General features: G+C 50.4%; 1 protein-coding gene across 1 annotated transcript in view; it reads left to right on the top strand.

Moving 5' to 3' along the window:
* Prkar1b (protein kinase cAMP-dependent type I regulatory subunit beta) overlaps positions 1-20,439 on the top strand; it is a 112,303-nt gene extending 91,864 nt beyond the window's left edge. Inside the window, exons 9-10 of the mRNA XM_035444775.1 lie at positions 17,612-17,693; positions 18,914-20,439. Coding sequence (XP_035300666.1) covers positions 17,612-17,693; positions 18,914-19,086 — 255 coding nt within the window. The 3' untranslated portion in view covers positions 19,087-20,439. The remainder of the gene's footprint in view (positions 1-17,611; positions 17,694-18,913) is intronic.
* The last annotated feature ends 130 nt before the right edge of the window (positions 20,440-20,569 follow it).

Below are 20,569 nucleotides of genomic sequence, written 5' to 3'. Positions count from 1 at the left end.
ACCGTTGTCTGCTCTTGAGAGAAAAAGAGTAGCTCTTTTTAAAATGATGGCTGGTGTGATGGCATTGCATAGCACACACACACACACACACACACACACACACACACACACACACACACACACCTGTGAAATGGGGAGATGGAGTAAGATGGGTGGATAGAGACTACCTCAGAGCCCTGGTTTTGATGCATGCAATATTGTACACATTGGGAGAAATTATGCTTTACAGATGCTGGATGTCTCTGTGCAGTAGTCGGCCTTCTGTTGCTGTAACAAAATACCTAAGATAGCATTGTAGGAAGAAAAGAGGTCACTTAGGCTTGTCTCAGGGATTTCAGTCGGTTGTCTCTTGGCTCTCTTGAGTTCGGGCTGATGAGGCTGCACCAGTGATAGGAGTTCATGGCGGAGCAGAGCTGTTCACTTAATGGGGGAGAAACAATAGTGGTCTGGGGTGCGAATGCCATCTTCAGGGGCATTTCTCCAGTGATCTCCCAATAAACCTCAACTCCTAACGTCCCCACCACCCCCAACAGTACTGTCAGGCCCTGAAGGTCCTTTTGTCGGGTATTTTGTCATAGCATGGGAAACACAGCAATGTTGGAGGCACTGGAAACTTTCTCTGGATCAGGCACAGGACAGTTTGGACGGGGGCCTATAAGCTCAGGGAACTCACAGGTTCACGGGTGGGGATTTGCCCCTTTCCTGATCTTGCACTGGATCATACTGGCTGAATGAATGTAGGCCTACATGAATGGGTGTTGACTTAAGAAGGTTTGGGTGTTCATGTCATGCTGGGAATAATCCCCCTGGTGCTCTCCTTGCCTTCAGAGGAGCCTCATCCTGAGATGTTTCTTTAAAAAGAAAAGAGGAAGACCAGTGAGATGACTCAGTAGGTAAACACTCTCCGCCAAGCCTGAGGACCACATACCACAGACACATACATACACACACATGCATGAGAACATGCACAAACATGTATGCACACATGCAGACACATGGACACACACTACAAACTTGGATGCATACTTGCACATGCGCGCACACACACACACACACACACACACACACACACACACACAAACACACACATGCATACACACTTGCATACACATACAAATACATAAATATAGTAAACAAAAACGTAAAGAGGAGAGAAGACTAGAACCATGAGTAGAGCAAACGACTGTTCTGGCCAAGACTAGAATGAGACCACTTCCTCCATCCCAGCACCTCAATTCCCAAGACTCAGGCCTGTGTACAGGCTGAAGCCAGAGCCTTTGCACTGCTAACTGTGTGTGTGTGTGTGTGTGTGTGTGTGTGTGTGTGTGTGTGTGTGTGTGTGTGTGTGTGTGTTGGGCTTGACTTTACACAGACTCAAGACCCAAGAGGCTGCCCCTGACCATTTTAGAAAGAAAGATGCAGTCATGTCAGGGACATCTATCTGACAAATCATCCAGCAGAACACAGTTGGTTTTCAGGCTCTAAGAGCCAGAGTGATGGCTCTTAGACATCCGAGTGGGAGCTGTGTGGAACTTCCAGCATGCCTGTCTTGAGGGCATCTGGCCCTAGCCTTACCCTCAGTGTTGTCTCCTATCTCCCCCTAGTTCCGAAAGTCCTCTGTTCTGAACCTTCCTGTGTTTGGTCATGACTGTGACCCTGGTGTGATGCTGTTCTGAGTGTATATTGGAGCCCATCTTCTGGTTGAGAAGTGCAGGTGTGCTGTGTGTAGTGATACACACCTGGGATCCCACTACTTGGGAGATTGAGATAGGAGGATTGGGGGTTCGAGTCCAACCTGGGCCACATAGAGTAACCTTGTCTCAATGAGGAAAAAAGGGGGAGGAAGAACAACAGTGGCAGGAGGGAAGTCAGGCAGTCCCAATGGCCCTCTTGTCCCTATGTCCCCAATTCTGGGCTTACAAGGATATGCCACTTCCCCTGACTTTTTATGTGATGCTGGGGATCAAACTCAGGTCTTCATGCCTTTATGGTAAGCACTTCGCTGACTGAGCTGTCTTCCCATCCTCTTTTTGCTTTTTTGAGACAGAGTCTCACTCTATAAACCAGTTTGGCCCTGCTCTGCTTTGTGTATTTCGTGTGTCCCTCCCTCTCTTCATGTCTTTCTGGTGAAGGTGTAAGATTTCACCTCAGGGTGCCCCTGATCTTACAGAAGGATCTGCTGTTTGAGCAGTGTGTGGATTGTCGGTTACCTGGCTGGCGGGGGAGTCTTAGGCAGTGGGGTTGGGCTGCTACCAGCTTCTCTATAAGGCCCCAATGTCCTCAATGCAGAAGGCTACTGCTTCCCAGGGTGGCCTCAACATCCATCAGCTTCCCCCTTCATTGACTGGAGACGACCGAGAGGTTGGGCCTTGTTCACATGAACAGCATATTGTTTAGGCCTCTGAGATGTAACCCAACCCCAGGGGAAGGTATAGTTTTCACAACCTTATAAAATGTATTTGAAGTGGTCTCCTTGGCAACGTGCCCCTCCCCCCCCCCCCCCCCCCCGCCTTACTCCTCTACGATCAGCCAAATTTGGCAAATTAACCCACAGACCCCAGGTCCACGGGGATCAGAGACGCTTAGAACCAGAATGTGCCACGGGGACCCTGCAGCTTATTCACATGGCTCCAGGGAAGCTGCGGCCACATCTAAGTCAGATGTGCATCCAGGGTCAAACCCTCTGGGATGTGGGCAGGCACGCCCAGCTGCTGTGTCTGAGCTCCTCTCCTTGAGGCGTGAAGTCTCCTGTTTCCCTCACTCCTGGGCTGCCCCCACCCCTGTCCCCTCTGTCTCACAGTCTCGTTCTGTAGTTGTCACATTTTCCTAGTGTGGATTTCCTGAAGTTTTTTTGTCAACTGTGTCCTTGTCAGCTGGAGGAGGACACCGTAGTCCTGGGAAGCCTGAATGTGAAGCCCACATCTCTGTATCCTTGTCCTCTGTCCCTAGTAGGTGTGTGGGGTTGTCTCTACCTGTCCCTGAGCCTCAGAGCTCTGAGAGCTACAGGGATGTCATACTGTCAGATTAGGGCGTTGGATGGCCAGTTTGGGGGCTCCACGGGGGTCTCTGCAGGGTGGAGCCCTCTGAAGCTATATAACTTCTTTCTCATTGCTGTATTCACACCAGCTGTCCCTGAGCTGGATGGTGAAGCTCGCCAGCCTCTCAGACACCTGATCCTCAAAGCTTCTAGAAAATACTCAGCAGACAGGGCAGGAGCTGGGCATGCCTCCTTCAGGCACGCCCACTGGTGGGAGCTAGGTGCCTAGAACACAAAGGTGGAAGGCACCAGTGGGGTGGTATGGGGCTGCTGCTTTCTGAGCTCACCCCCTGCTGTGTTATCCTCTCGCCTTGTTCCTCTGTGTGCCACCTAGGGTGGGCTACCCTGGGCCAGGAGCCCTTGAGACAGGACAGAGCCTTTGCTGGGTCTGGGCCCGTACTTGGCAGGACACAGACTCTGGCTCGCCTCCCAGTGGGGGTACCGTGGGCCTGGCCTGGGCCTGCCAGGACCTGGAGGCATGGGTGACCTCATCAAGATCCAAGGTCTCCCACAGCTCTCCAGGAAAACCCAAGAGGAGTGGGGCAGGAGCTGGGCGGGAGAAGTGAGTTCCCAGCAGCTCAGATTCCAGACCCGCATTCCTCAATTTAAGTCGCCAACCTCCGTCCCCCACCCTGCCCCCCATTCTTGGGCCCTGAGTGTCCAGGGAAGCAGCTGGACCAGGAAGGATGATTTCCCATAAAATCCCAAGACTGAAATTGGGCAGCATGGGAGGTGTTGCCATGGGAACACTGGATTGGATTTATCTCCTTGCTTAGCAAATTAATTTTATGAATGTCCACCGTGTTGAAGCAACTGTAAAACAACACATCTCTCAGCTGCTCCCAGGAATGGGAACACAGCCCTAGCATCAGAGAGCTTGCCTCTATTCTGGGGCATAGACAGGGTACCTTTCAGACTTGAAGGAAGAAGGCCAGACACACACTGCACCCAGGCGCCCTTGAGGGACATGTTTGCTCTGCTCAGGGTCATTGAGTCTGGACCTGTGCCGTCTCTACAACACAAGAGGCACTGTGGCTCCATGGGGTGTATTTACACCTCAAACTCACTGTCCTTACTCATTATTGCCTCTGTTCTCATGGCTCCTTGAACTGTTTTTAATGTCATTCTGTTGGTTCCTATGCTCCTCTCTTTGGGAGTAATGTCTGGAGAAGGTTTGGGGTCTGCAGGAGCTGTGTGGAACCATGCTTCAGCTCTCTTGGCTATAGGTGTGGCAAGCACCAGGCAACCCTTATGAGAAGGATTCTAAGGGAGGCAGACACTGTAGAAGGACACAAGAGAAGGGCGTTTGAAAAGGACACTGTATGCCTGTAGCTCAGGACATCTCAGAGATACAGACAGTAACTGGATTTGGGGAGTGAGGGTCTCAGGTCTGTGGTCTGTGATGGAACTGGCTGGGGAAAGGGACTACAGAGGATTCTGGGGCTTGGGCAGTTGTTGGAGCCCTGCTAGCCAGGACCTTTCAAGCTGTTTTATTCTGAGTGGCCATTAGAGTGTGTGATACTTGTCAAGAAATCACATGGGATCGTTGATGTAGAATAAATTGAACAAGGGATCAGGGCAGAAGCAAGGCAGGCAGAAAGGTAAGAAGTTGTTTCCAAATAACAGATGGTCTATTGCCATGAAAAAAAGCCACCAGAAGATGAGGAAGAGGACGACAGGTGGATTGGGGTATTGAAGTTCAAGTAGAAGTTTTTGAGATAGGAAACGTGTCTTATAGATGGCACAAGTCTAAGAACAGGTACCAGTTGTGTTGGACCTCCTGATACTGGACCACATGGTAGAGAGGCTTCACAGAGGGCCCCTGGCAAAGGTTCTCAATGATTGCTTGCTCTGATGACTGTTGTACATGTTGCTGAGCACGTCTGGCATGGGAGTACATGAGGTTGGAAGTGTGTGTTGTTGTAAGATTGCATTGTTGGGTATATGTACCATGCATATTATATGCTGCATGTGACAACTGTGAATGTTGCCTGGATGACCCAAACTCCTCACATGAGTCAGCATGGGGCATCCAGTGCCTTAGGATCCCAGGCCAAGGTCACCGCTCCCAATGGGGCCTCCTGACCCCATGTAAAACGTCAAGGCCTTATATTTGTGCCTGTCATGGGAGACATGTTGGGTGTGGCTGTAAGCTAACTAACTGTTCTGCCCTAATCTGGGCTGGGGGAGGGGAGCATCCAGCCGTCCTTGGTGGAGACACAGCTCTGTTCTTCCTGTCTTAGGGCCATGTGGATGAGGTCTCCTCAACCCCCAACCCAAGGAGACTGTAATGTCATGGGATTTGGGAGACACAGCTGGCAACATGGAGAATTTGCTTCTGGGCTGGGCTGGAAGGAATTCCCAAGAGCCAAGCAGGGCTCAGAACTTGCTGGTACCTGTTGATTCTAAGGTGTGGGGGCTTTCTCAGGGGTGGGGGCATTTCTCGTACCCTGTGTGTCTGGCACTGGGTGATCTCATTCTGCAGTGTTTTCCAACTTGTTGGCTGGAGCCACTGTGATGAGCTGTCAGGATTCCCAAGGAAGTCTGGCTTCACCATGCATGGACCACTTGGTAATCATGAGTGCCCACTGCTCAGACCCCACCCAGTGGGCCAGGGAAGCTCCTAAGAGCATAGCCCACCAAGAGGATTACAAAGGACCATGAATGCTGAGCCATGTCTTTCTCATGGAAAGTTAGCATGGTCACTTTGAATCAGCAGGGCTTGGTGTTCTCTTTAGCTTGGTGCAGAAGAAATCCTCCTAGGGCTTGTTTGCCATGGCTTCATCCTGGGTCTATTACAGCTACATTCTCCTAATGGTTGGGATTATGGGTGCTACAGCTCACAGGGAAGGGAGCAGGGGGACCTCCTCTCTGGTTGAGCAACCATACCATGCTTGCTCACAGTGGACAAATTGACCCTCCAAACGCACACTATCCTTTGGTTCCAGAGAATTCCTGTGAGATTCAGAGCCTGTGAGGCAGGCTGTTCTCTAAGAGTGGGACCCTGTCTCAAAGTAAAAACTAAAATGAGGTCCGGGAATGTGTTCCTGTGGTAAAGTGCTTGCCTGGCACACACAAAGAAAGCTCTGGGTTCTATCCTTATCACCTATGTGCCTGGGTGTGAGGGCACATGTCTGTAATCCCAGCACTTTAGAGGTGCAGGCAGGAGGATTAAAAGTTCAAGGCCGTTCTTGGCTACAGATCCAATTTGAGGCCGGCCTGGGCTACATGAGACCTTGTCTCAATGAAGAAGAAGATGAAGATGAAGATGAAGAAGAAGATGGAGAAGAAGAAGAAAGAAGAAAGAGGAGGAGGAGGAAGAGGAGGAGGAGGAGGAAGAGGAGGAGGAGGAAGAAGAAGAAGAAGAAGAAGAAGAAGAAGAAGAAGAAGAATTCAAGAAGAAGAAGAAAAAGAAGAAGAAGAAGAAAAGAAGAAGAAACCAACAATGTAGAACATTCCTTCCCAAACCAGTATCAAAGGCGTATTCTTCCCATTCCTTCAACTTCTCCAGAGACCTAGCAGCCCCCACATCCCAGACCTCCATTGCAGACATTGGAATCCAATTTCCTATCATCCTTAACTCTGCCAGTCGCTTGTGTCCCCAGTGAGACAGATGTGGAATGTATCTGCTGGCTTCCATGGTCCGGGATTACCCAGCTGAGACTCCTGGCTCCACAGAGGCGCCTCAAACACTGTGCAGAAGCAATTCCTATGAGGACAGATGTTTTGCTGGGAAAACCCAAACAGATGCACAAGCCAGTCTGGATAAGCCAGCCATCTGTGGAGCCTTGAACCACTGCATCCCATGACTGTCCCACACAGCCCTTCAGCCCCTCTGCTGCCTTCCATACAGACTTTGGACCACCAGGAAACAGGACTGGGCTAGGCTCATATCTTCGAAAGCCACTCATGGGAGTGCAGGAGTGAACAGTGGGCCTGCCAAGGAGACTCCCATGCACTGGCCATGGCTCCTCCAGAGCCCTAATGCTGTCTGGAACTCAGCTCAAGGGGCTTTAATGAAAAATGTCTGTTGAGAGTAGCATGTGATGTCCGCATCCTCAGGAAATGGGCTGGGTCCAGTCAGGGCAGAGAGAGCAGGAGTTGAGGGGTTGCCTTGCTTGATGGGGTTGGGCCCTGCCAGGTAAGGGATGTGGAGGAGGCCAGGGTAGAATCCTAAGGGCATGTGTAAGACCATGGGTGGGGTGAACTGAGCCTGGTCACATATAGCTGGAATTCAAGTGATAAAATATAAATAACAGGAAGTTTACATTTTAAACTTTTCTACAAAGACAGTTTGGTGGCATTGACTTCCACAGGGTGTGGTAGTTGCACATCTGTCAGAATGTCCTAGCTATTTGGGAGGTTGAGGTAAGAACTTCAGCCCAGGAGTTTAAGACAAGCCTGAGTTGGGCAGTGATGCTGCAGGCTTTTAATTCCAATGCTCAGGAGGCAGAGGTAGATAGATCTCTGTGAATTTGAAGCCAGCCTGGTCTATACAGAGGGTTCCGGGACAGGGCTACATAAAGAGACCCTGTCTCAATAAAAGAAATAAATAAATAAGTTACAAGCCTGAGTAATATAGCAAGACTCCATTTCAAACAAGCAAACAAACAAACATGTCCAGCACTCACACAGACAGTACACATGTGCACACACACAATATGCCCACTCACCATGCAGCCACCACAGACTCGCGCACATACAGAAAGCTGTGTGTATTTCTCACACAGCACATAATCACTTGCACCTCCTTGTCTATAATCTCCTGTACACAACACACTCATACATGCAGATCCATCCTCTTAGTACACAATCACATGCACACAGCACATACACTCATGGATGTACCCTCATTCACAAACAGCACACAATCACGCGCACACTTAACACACAAACATACACAATCATCTGAGCACAGTGCCTTTGCTCATGCACAGAACAGCATGCTCTCTCTCATGCACAGACACAGTACATACCATACAGCATTCATACTCATGGGTGCATAACACAAATACCCATACAGCATCACACAAACTGCTCACACACTTGTACACATAGCACAAGCACCCATGTTTGCACAACACACGCACACACACACAGTACTTGCATGTATGCACCTAAGCACCACCCACATTCTTGCATACACATCACATACACTCATGTGTACATATGCAGCACACTGGGTTGCTGGCTGGAGCAGCTGGCGGAACTCCTCTGGGGTTGGAAGACCTGAGATCTAGCCACGGTGGTGGCTGTGGCTCTCTGAGAGAACAGCCAGATCTCCATTTGAGTTTCTCCCCTCTTTGGTAGGAGGCTTGGCAGGTGGAAAGGCCGTAACTGGAAAAGAAAAATAGAGTATGGCAGAGGCAGGAAGCTGTGCCTATCAGGCACCTGATGCACTCTGGACTTGTAGATGCGGGACATTAGTCCCAGGCTGTGTCAAAGGGCTAACTGCCTGTGCATGCCCCACCCAGCTGCACCTGGAGAACAAGTATCCATGGGGCCCGTGTTCTCCTGGGTTGAAAGTAAAAGTAGGGCAAGGCGTATCTCATTTGTAGGGGTGAATATATGCCATTTAGAGCCTGGGACTCACTTGGACAAGGTGACTACAGGGCTCCAGATACCATGGCTGTAGAGGAGGAGGGTTCCTGGCACATCTAGCCCAGCAGTAGATGAAGGGACATAGTCAGTTGTGGAAGCACTCTTTGAGAAGACCCTCCAGGGCTACAGTGAGTAGATGGGGATGGAAGAAAGTCACAGGGAGGGCAGTGAGGTGTGGACTGTGGTGGGTAGAGGTGGCAGGGCTCAGTTACTTCTGGATGGCAGGTGTTGTTGGGTGGTCATCGAGGATGGGGGCAAATGATGGGGAGATGAGCAAGGGGGTTCCATCTAAGGGGAAGTCAGAAAGAGGGGCCCATCTATAGAGGACAGCAAGGGTGTCTGTCTTTGGAGTAGGACAGCAGGGGGCTTCCACTGTTAGCAGGGACAATGCACCATCAAGAGCAGGAAGGTCAGAGAAGATGAGGGCCATTGAGGACGATGCCAGTCAGGATGGGGGAGCTTTGGTGGAGGTCATTAGGGATGGGAGCCACTGATGTGGGGTCATGGGACCGGTGTTCAGGGAGGAGTTCAGTAGATGCTCTGAAGATGACAGACACTGGGCCTCATTCAGGAGGTGAGGCCATGGGCTCCCCAGATGGAGCTTGGTGGCTCACACCCACCCCATGCAATCAGCAACCCAGCACTAGTTTAGAACATTCACTCTACCTCTGCTTGGCTAAGTTTTCTAGAGGCCAGTGTGTAAGGCTGGTTTGCAGCCTGCTTCTCTAGCAGATGGTGGGGTGGGGTGGGGAGGGGAAAGGAACCACAAAAGGGCACAAGGAGCAGGGCCTACATGGCTGGTGGTGCCCACATACCATCTCACTCTCTTGCCCCTTCCATTGTCTTATTGACCCCTGCATGCCATGTCTACCTACCCTGGAGTCCTGGAGCTTCATTAGAGCCACTGTTTGTACACCTGCTGGACAGACTCAACCTTGGGGTATGTGTGACAGAGACTGACTGCAGAAGGGGACCCTCTTACACAGGCTTTGACAGCCTGGAGCTATGCTCCCCAGGCCCTCATTGGCACCTGTCCCCATCCTGAGAGCTGTGGCGCCGGAATCCAAGTTAATGTCTGTTTTCCCACTGGAGCTGCTGGGCCGTGCCTCCGCCATGGCCCAGACCTCACGGATGAACCATTAAACACTGGCACAAAAGCTGACCCCGGCCGCCCACCAGGCCGGTGTGTTTGCTCAGTTGTCGAAAGGACAGGCTGTAGCCAGCCTGTGTTACAGACAGGCAGCGGAGCGAGGCACAAGGGGAGGGCAGAACAGGGCAGAACAGGGCACCTTCCCAGCCCAGGCTGCTTAAGGTAGGAGAAGCTACTCAACCAGCAGGAGCTCTAGGGAAAGTCACATGGCGGGGGCAGACTGGCTTTGCACAGGGTGGGGGTGGAGGTGGGATGGGGGAGCTGCAGTTGAAATCAGTTTCCATGTGGAAAACTGTTAATTGTGGTGATCACTTTCTTTAAAACCTATGCATGCTCTAGAAAAAACCAAAACGAAACAAAACAAAGCAAAATAAACAAGCAAAACCACAGAAACCTATGGGTGTGAATGCAGGTCTACATGTGCAGGGTTGTGAGTTCGATCCTCAGCACTACAGGGCGGGAAAAAAGCCTTACATGTTTAAACTAGATGTTATGATACATGCCTGTTAGCCCAGAACCTGGGAAGATGAAGCAAGAAGGCTAGAAGTTAAGGCCAGCCTGGTCTACGGAATGGATTTGAGGCTAGCCTCATCAACATAATAAACTTCGTCTCATAAAACCAAAATTAAAACCAAACCTGGAAGCTGGGTGTCATCCTTGGCCAGCCTGGGCTACAAGGGAACCCATCTCAAATGATGATGATGATGGTGATGATGGTGATGATGATGATTGATGATGATGATGATGGTGATGATGATGATAAATAATGATTTGGGAGAGCCATTCCTGTAATCCTAGCCCTTGGGAAGCTGAGGTATAGTATCAAAAGTCTGAGGGCAGCCTGGGCTACATGGCAAGCTCCTGTCTCAAAATTAAAACAAGTCCTCTGGGATATGTTCCCCAGGTTGAGGTTACCTCCATGCCATGTCCATGTGTGTGTGATGGGTGAGTTCAGTCTTGGCATCCATGCAGATAAAGATGAGTCATGAGTATACACAGCAGCTGCAGGCTAGCCCTGAATCCCTGGAGTGGGACAGCTTTCATGGAAGCCCATGGCTTCCATCTTTCTCCTTATCACTCATGTTCTCATCACCCCACTCCCAGTGGAGCTGTTTCTGGGGTCTCTGGGGTAGGCAGGTCTTATCCCTGAAAGGTCACCCTCCATTCATAGAATGGGCACGCATGGGCCCCAAACACATGTATGAGTCTATGCGCTTGTATGCTTTTGTGGGTGCTGGACCTCTATGAGTATTGGTTCCCATTTGCAGGCATATCACCATATGCACAGGTGTGTGTCCCTGTGGGCATGTGTATCCCCATGTGTGTGAGTGTCCCCGTGTGTGTGAGTGTTCCCATGTGTGTGAGTGTCCCCATGTGTGTGAGTGTCCCCGTGTGTGAGTGTTCCCATGTGTGTGAGTGTCCCCATGTGTGTGAGTGTCCCCATGGGCCCCAGGCCTGTCTGCAATGCATCTCCCACATCTGTCTCCAATGGCTTGTGTCACTTTTCATTTTTGGATGGTAAGACCCACTGCCATGTATGGAAGTGAAACTAAGTTTCTTTTAAAAGATATTTCTTTAAATAAAGCAAATAGTTTCGCCTGTTCCCTGTTCTGGAGCAGGGGGTTGGTGGCCTCAGTTGTGCACGGGGTCTGACTCCTTCCCGTTCAGGCTCAGCTCCTTTCTGTCCATGTGCAGGGTGCTTCTCACGCAAATGCCTTTTGGGTCTTCACTCCTTGGCTGGTTTCTGGCTGTCTCTGGACTTGGGCTTTCAGGCTCATGCTGGTGTGGGTCCCAGGCAGGGGTCTTAAGTTGGGACACTTCCTTGCAGATGCTGAGAAAACATGGCCATCTGCCCCAAGTAGGCCCTTGCCGACACCCTGAACTTGCCCTATTTTCAATGTTTTCCCTTCTTCACCCTCCTCATCTCCCTATTCCCACCTTGGCCTGTTAACCAGCTGCTTCTTACTCTCTGGAGGATTTCTGCATTGCTGGTTGATGGCTCTTGCTCCATGGTCACTTTGTGGCTAGACCTAGTTGACTGTCCTCCTAACCTACTCCCTCAGTATCCCCAATGTCTGGGCCCATGGCTTGATTTTCACTGGATGCTCCAGCAGAGGTGAGGGTCCCAGTCACTTCTCAATTCATGCTGGAGGGATGGAGGCTGTGAAAGGGAGGGGCTTCAGGGCCAAAGTTGTGACTGGTGAGCAGCTATGAGAACCAACTAGGAAAGAAGACTGCCGTTTCCTCCCTGGAATTGGCTCCCAAAGAGATTTGGTTTCCCCCAGCTCGATCTCTGAGAGCTGGGCTTCCCTATTAGAAGCTACCATGTTAGAATCTTTAAAATGTCTGGGGAAGTGTTAGGAAGATGACTTAGTTGACGAAGGGCTTGCTTTACAAACGAGAGGACCTGACCTTGATCCAGAAACCACCTAAAAGCCAAGAGTGATGGCATGCACATATAATCCCTACACTGAGGAGATGGAGATAGGAGGATCCCTGGGGCCTGCTGGCCGGACACTCTAGCTGAGCTGGTGAGCTGCAGGTTCAGCAAGAGACCCCTGTCTCAAAAAATAAAGTGGACAGTGATTGAGGAAGACACTCAGTTCAACTTCTGGTCTTCACGTGCAGGGCTGTGAGATGTGAAGGGGAAGTGGGGGACCTGGCCTTGTAGCGGTGGAACCCACATGGCCCCCACTGTCTTCCTCCTTAGGAAAGTCACACTTCCTCCTTAATGTTGTAGGGGGGAAAAAACATTTTTTTTTTAAGTCACAGCAGTTAAAAGGAAATTTGTTGTCTGTAGCCGCACCCGTCATAGGCACCCACAAGTGACGATTCCCCAGCATCACCCCTGAGCTGTCTGCCTCGCAGATCTGTAGCTGAACTGGGATCTACAATGAGGAACTTGGAGACTATGAGCCAGCAATTTGGCATGGGTGTTTTCCAGGCCTGGGTTCTAGACATGTCCTCTAGGATGTCTGGCCATTTCCATGGTGACTAGGAACACAGACTAGACCTTGAATTGGGAGTGTTTTTTCTTTTCTCCTTAGGAGTTTTCCATGACAGGAGACAATGGTCTATCTCCATTGGGTCTGCGAGCACGTGGAGGGAGCATACTACTTGTTGGCTTCACAGGCACAGGGCTTTAGGGTGAGGAAAATGACAGTTATGCTCCAGACAGTGTATTAGTCAGACCAACAAAGGAGCTGCTGTAACAAAGAGCCCCATAGCAACACAGCAGGAGGAACAGGAATGTCTCTTTCTGTCCCACAGGGTCTGGGGACCCACAGCATGGGTGTTCCAGACAACCTTCCTTCCTTCAAGGGTTCCCATGTAACTGTGGGAGGCACGGAGTCCCATACCCCTGCTGATACTCTGCCTTTCCGCTTCCACGCTCCTCTCCTCCCTGACCCCACCTCAGCATCTTTTTTTTTTTTTAAAGATTTTATTTATTTATTATGTGTACATGTACAACATTCTGCTTCCATGTATATCTGCACACCAGAAGAGGGCACCAGATCTCATTACGGATGGTTGTGAGCCAGCCTGTGGTTGCTGGGAATTGAACTCAGGACCTCTGGAAGAACAGTCAGTGCTCTTAAGCTCTGAGCCATCTCTCCAGCCCCACCTCAGCATCTTGCCGGCTTCTTCCTATGTGGGAGGCTCCTGCATCCCTGGTTGTCTCCTTTTAGCTTCTGGAGCTCAGCTTCATGGTTACTTGGTGTCTTAGCCGTACTGACTATGTTCCTTTATGCTCCCTCTGTCTGAGCTCTGTCTCTGAACATTTGCTGTATGCTGACTCTCTGAGGTCAGGGGCATGCCCTCACATTCCCAGAAGCATTCCCAAACCTGGAGAAGCACACAACACACATTCGATGATTCTGTCTTCTGAGTCTATCAGAAAGAGGCTTCATGTTCATTTCATCTTTATGGACACCTTTTGTGAGTGTTTCTGTGACCATCCCCAGCTCACTTTCGAAGAAACTTGAGTTGACATGGGTTCCCTTCATTTATTTGCTAAAGGTATCGGGATGGCATCTGGTGACTCCCAGAGCCATGACAGCTTTCTTTCTATCATGAGGCACCTGGTAGAGGACTGGAAGACTGGGCACCTTGCTGAGGTTCAGGGGGAAAGAAGGAAGAACAAGCTGGGATTCCTAAAGTCCTCCACCTGTTTTCTAGGTCGGAGAATAGAATTATTAGTAGTATTCTTTTTAGCATGTAGCAACATTAAGTTGCCTTTCTGTTTGTTTGTTTGTTTTTATGTCTGTCTCTGTCTCTCTGTCTCTGTCTCTGTCTCTCTCTCTGTCTCTCTCTCTCTCTCTCTCTCTCTCTCTCTCTCTCTCTCTGTGTGTGTGTGTGTGTGTGTGTGTGTGTGTGTTGCTATGTAGCTCTGGCTACCTTTGAATTTGAGATCCTCCTGTTTCTGCCATGAGAATTCTGGGATGAAGGACTGGTGAGATAGCTCAGTCGGCTAAGATAGCACTTGTCACCAAGCATGATGACCTAAATTTGATCCTCAGCATCCACATGGTGGAAGGAGATAACTCAATGCTGGTATGATAGGTTCGTGCCGGTACACCAGGCTCCCCAGGCCAGCTTACCCCACCCTGGACTTGTGTGTATTTGTATATGTGTATATGTGGGGGGTGGGGGGTGCAAGTGTGGGAGGAATGTGTGTGTACGTGTAGTGTCTTAGGGTTTCTATTGTTCTGAAACAATTAAATGAAAGCATTTAATTGAGGCTGGTGTACAGTTTCAGGGGTTTAGTCCATTATCATCACGGTGGGACATGGCAGCATGCAGGCAGACATGGTGCTGGAGAAGGAGCAGGCATTTTGATCTGCAGGTAACAGGAAATGAACTGTCACACTGGGCATAGCTTGAACATGGGAGACCTCAAAGCCTGCCCCTTCAGTGACATACTTCCTCCAACAAAGCCACACCTCCTGATTGTGCCACTCCCTATGAGTTTATGGGAACCAGTTACATTCAAACTACCACAACAAGTGAATGTAGAGGCCTCAGGGACCATCCACCTTGGTTTTTAAGACAGGGCCTCTCACTGGCCTAGGGATATACAATTAAGGATAGGCTGGCAGGGCAGTAAGCCTTAGAGATCCCCCCAACTCTGTCTTTCTCTCTGTCAGGAGGTTGGCATGGGTGCTGGAAACTGAATTCAGGTCCTCTGGAAAGAGCAGCAAGTGCTCTTAGCCACTGAATCATTGCTCTGGCTCAAATGAATTACTTTTAAAAAATGACTTTTTTTTTTATTTGTGAAGGGGTGTAATGCATGTGTAGAGATTCACAAGCACCGAGATTATAAGTTTAGGCCACCAAGTCCAGCTCTATGTGAAAGCTGAGGGTCACACATGTCAGGCTCATGTGGCAAGAACTTTACAGACTAAACTTTCCCCAACACCAACCCCCAGCTGTGACTTTAAAGACTGGAAGCCCCAGTCCTAACACAGCAAAGTCAGCTCAGGAGCCCACCACAGTGAGCTATCCTGACAGATGGGGCAAATCTCTTCTGTTGGGGTCCCTGGTGGGCATGAGCATGAGCGCTCCTTGCCCATGCCCCCTGCTCACACTGGCAGCCCTGGAGTGGTCTCATGTTTACTTGCCCCACTCCATTCCATCAGCCCGATTCATAAACATGCAGAGGCCCAGGAGCCAGGTTGGGGATCCAGTTTCTGGGGTTGCTAAGGGTGCCTGGGAACTCCAGGCACTATGGGCACCAGCTGCTGACCTGGGAGTCACTCATTAAGCCAGGCACAGCCTGGCCACAGACTCTATCAAGACTGGGTCTGAGTGAGCCTGGGTGATGAAGCCCATCTTGCCATGGAGTGCTGTTATGCCTATGGCCTTAGGGGGTGGGCACCTGGATATCTTGTCGTGGTGGGTGGCCCTTGAGACCTAGCAATACCCCCATGGAGGCCTTGAGGACCAGGAACCTCAACATCCCTGTGGGTGTTAAATGAGATGCAGAAGCCCTCAGGCAGCTGCCTGCCTCAGGGACATGGAGGCTGATCAGAGTCTGTGGAAACTTAGAGCTAAACTCTGGCTCCTGGGAGGTGGATCACACACACTGTGATGTTCAGTGTCAAACTCGGTGTTGTGTTTGAAAAGGATAGCCCAGGCTGTTGTTGAAAGCTCTGTGAAGCCTAGGATGACCTTGAATTTCCTATCCTTGTACCTGTTTCCTGAGTGCTGAGATTGTAGATTTGGTTCACCTTCCTTCCTTCCGTCCTTCCTTTCTTTCTTCCTTTTTTTTTCTTTTCTTTTCTTTTTTCTTTCTTCTTTCTTTCTTTCTTTTTTTTTTTTTTTTTTTTTGTGTGTGTGTGTGTGTGTGTGTGTTTGTCCGAGTGTCTGCTACATATGTGTGGATATCTATGGGGTCCAGAAGAGGGTGTTGGATTCATTAGGAACTGGATTTATAGGCAGTTTTGAGTCACCTGACATGGATGAAGGTCGTCTGGAAGAACATCAATTGCTCTTAACCACTGGACCATCTCTCTAGCCCAAATGAATATGCCCCACCCCCTGTTTTAACATTTACTTATTTGTGGAGAGATGATGCACATGTGGAGGTCAGAGGATAACTTTCAGGAGACAGTTCCTTTCTTATACCGTGTGGGTCTTAGAGATCAAACTCAGGTCATTGGACTTGATTACAAGTGACTTTACCCACAGAGTCAACTCGTCTCTTTTCCCCATTTTTTTTTTTTTTTGTGAGCATTTTTGTTGTCTTTGTTGTTTTGGTTTGGCTTTGTTTGTTGGTCAGCCTCTCACTACATAGCCCAGAATGGCCTTAAACTTACAGCAATCCCCCTGCCTTGGCTTCCTAAGTGCTGGGATTCTAGGTGTGAATCACCACACCTGGCTTGGCTCTGCTGTTCTTACTGGGAGTTACTGACAATGCTGAAAGCCATTCTCCATCTTCCTAAGTCCTGAAGGTGACAGGTGGGGATACTGATTCTGGAAAGGTTTGCCTAGAAGCAGCCACGGTCCAACCATATGTGCTGTCCATCTCAGGTAGCAAAGTGTGTGAGCACAGGAGGCATTTGGCTGCCCAGACGTCCCGGGTGCCCTGGCCTTGTCTTTAATGTTCCCAGAGGCCACTGACCTACTGCAGCTGCCCTGTTAATCATTGAGCCAGCTTCATCCCTAGAACTGCTGCCCTCTTGGGAGAAAGGAGGGGCTGCATAGCTCAGCAGGTGTGTGACCCTGAGAGCGTGCTCCTCCCTGCCTCCCTGGAGCCCCCTCCCCCCCCCAACGTGGCGGGACAACTCATTGTCCTTAGGCTGAAGCCCAAGGTCAGCTCTCAGCATAGTGACAAAACACTGGCACCCTTGGGGCTATCCCCACAGTCACCACCAAGGCCTCTGGGGGAGGTGCTTGGTAGGTCCCCATTTGGGGGAGCTTCTGTTATGTCAGTAAAAGCAGGGTTTGAACAGGAACCTCTAAGCCTGTAGATGTCTGGGAGGGTGCATTAGCAAGCCACAGCAACTTGAGCTCAGATCTCATGGGGTTCTGCCTCCCAGAAGGCCTGGTGGACCCCAAAAAGAGGAGGGAGAAACCAGTGTAGTTAAGGATGAAAGTAGCTATGGCTGCATGGAGGAAAGGAGCCAGGAAGAAGGGACAAACAGGCAGTGGCTCCTACTGCAGACTCCCCACGTGATCCTCCAACAAGTGACCCCCAACACATGTCCATCAAAGCAAGTGATCCCCAAAATGTGATATACCCCAACACGCAGCTTCCAACCTGCCCCCTTAACAACTGATCTACACACTTGATTGACTCTTGCCTGTCCCCTCCCCCACAGGGCACTGCTTCTGTCCTCCAGCGACGATCCCAGGATGAGGAATATACGGAAGTGGGGCGCCTTGGGCACTCTGACTACTTTGGTGAGTTGGGGTCCCCCACTCAAGATACGGCATCTCGTTTGGAGCCCTGGGTCAAGAGCTGCATGAGTTTCATGAGGCCCCAGGGTGGCTCTGGAGGTTAGGGCAAGCCTGGTATCACCTCAAACTGAGTTCCAGGACTGGCCTGAGACCACAAGACTGACAGTCCTGGGGGCCAGCTGCTGGAGGGGGAGAGCAGAACTTTGGTGAGAGACACAGGGACCATAAGCTGTTCACTCCTGTAGCTGCCAAGAAAGAGGGTCCTGAGTATATCCAGAATGTTCCCACAGTAGGAACTAGGTCATGAGGAGGCCTGGGCCACATCACAGTGTCTGCATATGGGGCTGCTAGGCAGATCCCAGGACAATATTAACTAAACTTGAATTTCAGATAAATAACACAATTTTTCTTGGTGTGTGTGGGGGGGCGGGGGTGCTGAGATAGTCTCATGTAACTGAGGATGACCTTGAGTTCTCCATCGTCCTGCCTCTACCTCCTGAGTTTTGGGTTCACAGGTGTGCTTCACCATGCCTGGTTTATGGAGGGTTGGAATGGAACCCAGGGCTCTGTGCATGCTTGGCAAGTACTCTACCAATGAGAGACATCCCCAGCCCCTAATTTGTTAGCTTATATGAAAATATTCCAAGTATTTCACAGGACATACATAAGCTAGGGAATTGCCGGACTGACTTGTGCAGGACTTGCCATCCTAGCTATAGGAATGCTGAGGCAGGAGGATGGCATGTTCATGGCCTGTCCTAGTCAACTTATTGAGATCCTGTCTCCAAAAAAAAAAAAAAAAGATCAATTTTAAAGTGCTCGTGCTGTTGCTCAGTGATAGCATGCTTAGGTACACATGCAGAAGGCTGTGTTCAGTCCCCAGGTAAATACATTCAGATACACACACACACACACACACACACACACTGCATTTATAATTCAAGACCAGGGCTAAAGATTCATGGGTTCAATCCCCAGCACTGAATATACCAGGTGTAATAGTACAGTTGGAAACCTTCAGCACTCAGGAGGAGACAAGAGGATCAGAAGTTCAAAGTCATCTTCAGCTCCATAAAGAGTGAGTTCTAGGCCAGCCTGGGAGATAAGGGACCCTGTCTCAAGGAAAGAAGGAAGAGAAGAAGGAGGGAAATGCAGGTTCACCCAGCATCCCACTGGGAAGGAAGGCCATTCTGTGCCTTGACTTTCTCCTCTCATCCCTCCAGGGGAGATTGCACTGCTGCTGAACAGGCCCCGTGCAGCCACTGTGGTTGCCCGGGGTGCCCTCAAGTGTGTGAAGTTGGACCGGCCACGTTTTGAGAGAGTCCTGGGCCCCTGCTCTGAAATCCTGAAGAGAAACATCCAGCGTTACAACAGCTTCATCTCCCTCACCGTCTGAGCTTGCATTGCACCTGCACCCTTGTGGGGACTCCTATTGTGGCCCTGTGACCCATTCCCCATGCCAGGGGCCTGGGAGCTGCTGGTTATCAGCTGGGTGGAGCTAGTGCCTGGCACGGAGTCTCTCTCTTCTCTGGATTCACTTTTGGAATAAATAACCATCTTGTGCATTTTAAAAATAAAGGGCAAGCGACAACTCCATCCCCAGACTAGGGAAGTGACAGCTGGCTCCCCCACAGTGGCCCTGCAGCCTTATCTTGGGGTTACCACATCCCCTCTTCAAGTCTTCTGAGAATTCTTATCTGGTTCCCCATACTTGAACTGGCCATGTGTCCTGCCGGATCTCAAGAGGGGGACCACAGCTATCCTTGTAACTTTCCCCCAGAGCTAGAAGTTATCAGGACACTGTCCCTGGTCCCTGTCAGATTCTCCCAGGTCTAGGCCCAGGTGTAGGACAGATTGTGTCAAATGGAGGTGTCCTTAAATGGACACCCAGGCTTGAGAGCAGAAACAGAGGGTGAGGAAAGACATTCTTGATCTCTGCTCACTACCCCCAACTCCAAGGGGATCCAACAGACGCAAGTAGATCCTAGCCTCCTAACTGAGGACTGAGCTATAGCCCCAGAAAGTCAGGAGGTAGTGGCTTAAACCAGCCACTTGCCTTCACAGCTCTTGGAAAGTCCATTTCCGGGTAGGCTGGACACCCTGATCTCATGTCAGGACAGTTGGCCAAGCCTGTGACCCCTCACTGGCCGGACGCCCAGATTGGGCAGGAAGCATGGCTGATGCTGGGGCTTTCCAAAAGTGGTGAGTCTGGGCTGAGTCCCCATCTCCTGGAGGTCAGGAGCCATGGTTCTGCCAACCTGCCTATTGGAAACCCCAAGGGACAGCAAGGAACTCCAACTTGCTGGTTTACGCTGTGGGCATTGAGCCTTCCCCAGATTCGTTGTGTAAATCCCCACCCCTGAACTTGAAGCATTTCTCACTTGAGTCTCTCCTCTCCCTTACATGGGGGGAAAATGTACTGAAACCTGGCTTGACCCCACATACTGAACCATCAATACCCTGTCCCCAGTGCAGTGTGATACGAGCCAGCCAGGCCTGAGAGCCACATGAGTGTCCACAAGTGCTCAGTGCCCCCTGGGCAACTGGCATGTCATGAGACGGTGTGATCAATCTCTTCTTTCCCTTGCTGTGCACGTCTAGGGAGGTGACCTTTCCAGCTGGCCATCAGCTCCTCCCTGTGTGGCCCTGGCCGTGTGTGTCCTGCCTGCAGCGTGGACTATCTGTGGATTCTGTGGACCTGCTCCTCTATTCCCTGTTTATGTCACCGAGTGCTGCATGAGCTATTAAATGTGCAATGAAGAACTCTCTCCCGACCTGGGAGGCCTCTGTCGAAATCTTTTGTAGATATGTTGGTTTTCTTATCTGCTCTAGCATTTTCAAGCCATTAACACTGAGCTGGGGAAAGCAGGTGAAGTGCT

This window comes from Cricetulus griseus, chromosome 4 (genome assembly GCF_003668045.3).
Source record: "Cricetulus griseus strain 17A/GY chromosome 4, alternate assembly CriGri-PICRH-1.0, whole genome shotgun sequence".
In the NCBI taxonomy this organism is placed as follows: domain Eukaryota; kingdom Metazoa; phylum Chordata; class Mammalia; order Rodentia; family Cricetidae; genus Cricetulus; species Cricetulus griseus.
The sequence above is the reverse complement of the archived record's forward strand: the minus strand, read 5'-3'. Positions and strand labels throughout refer to the sequence as shown.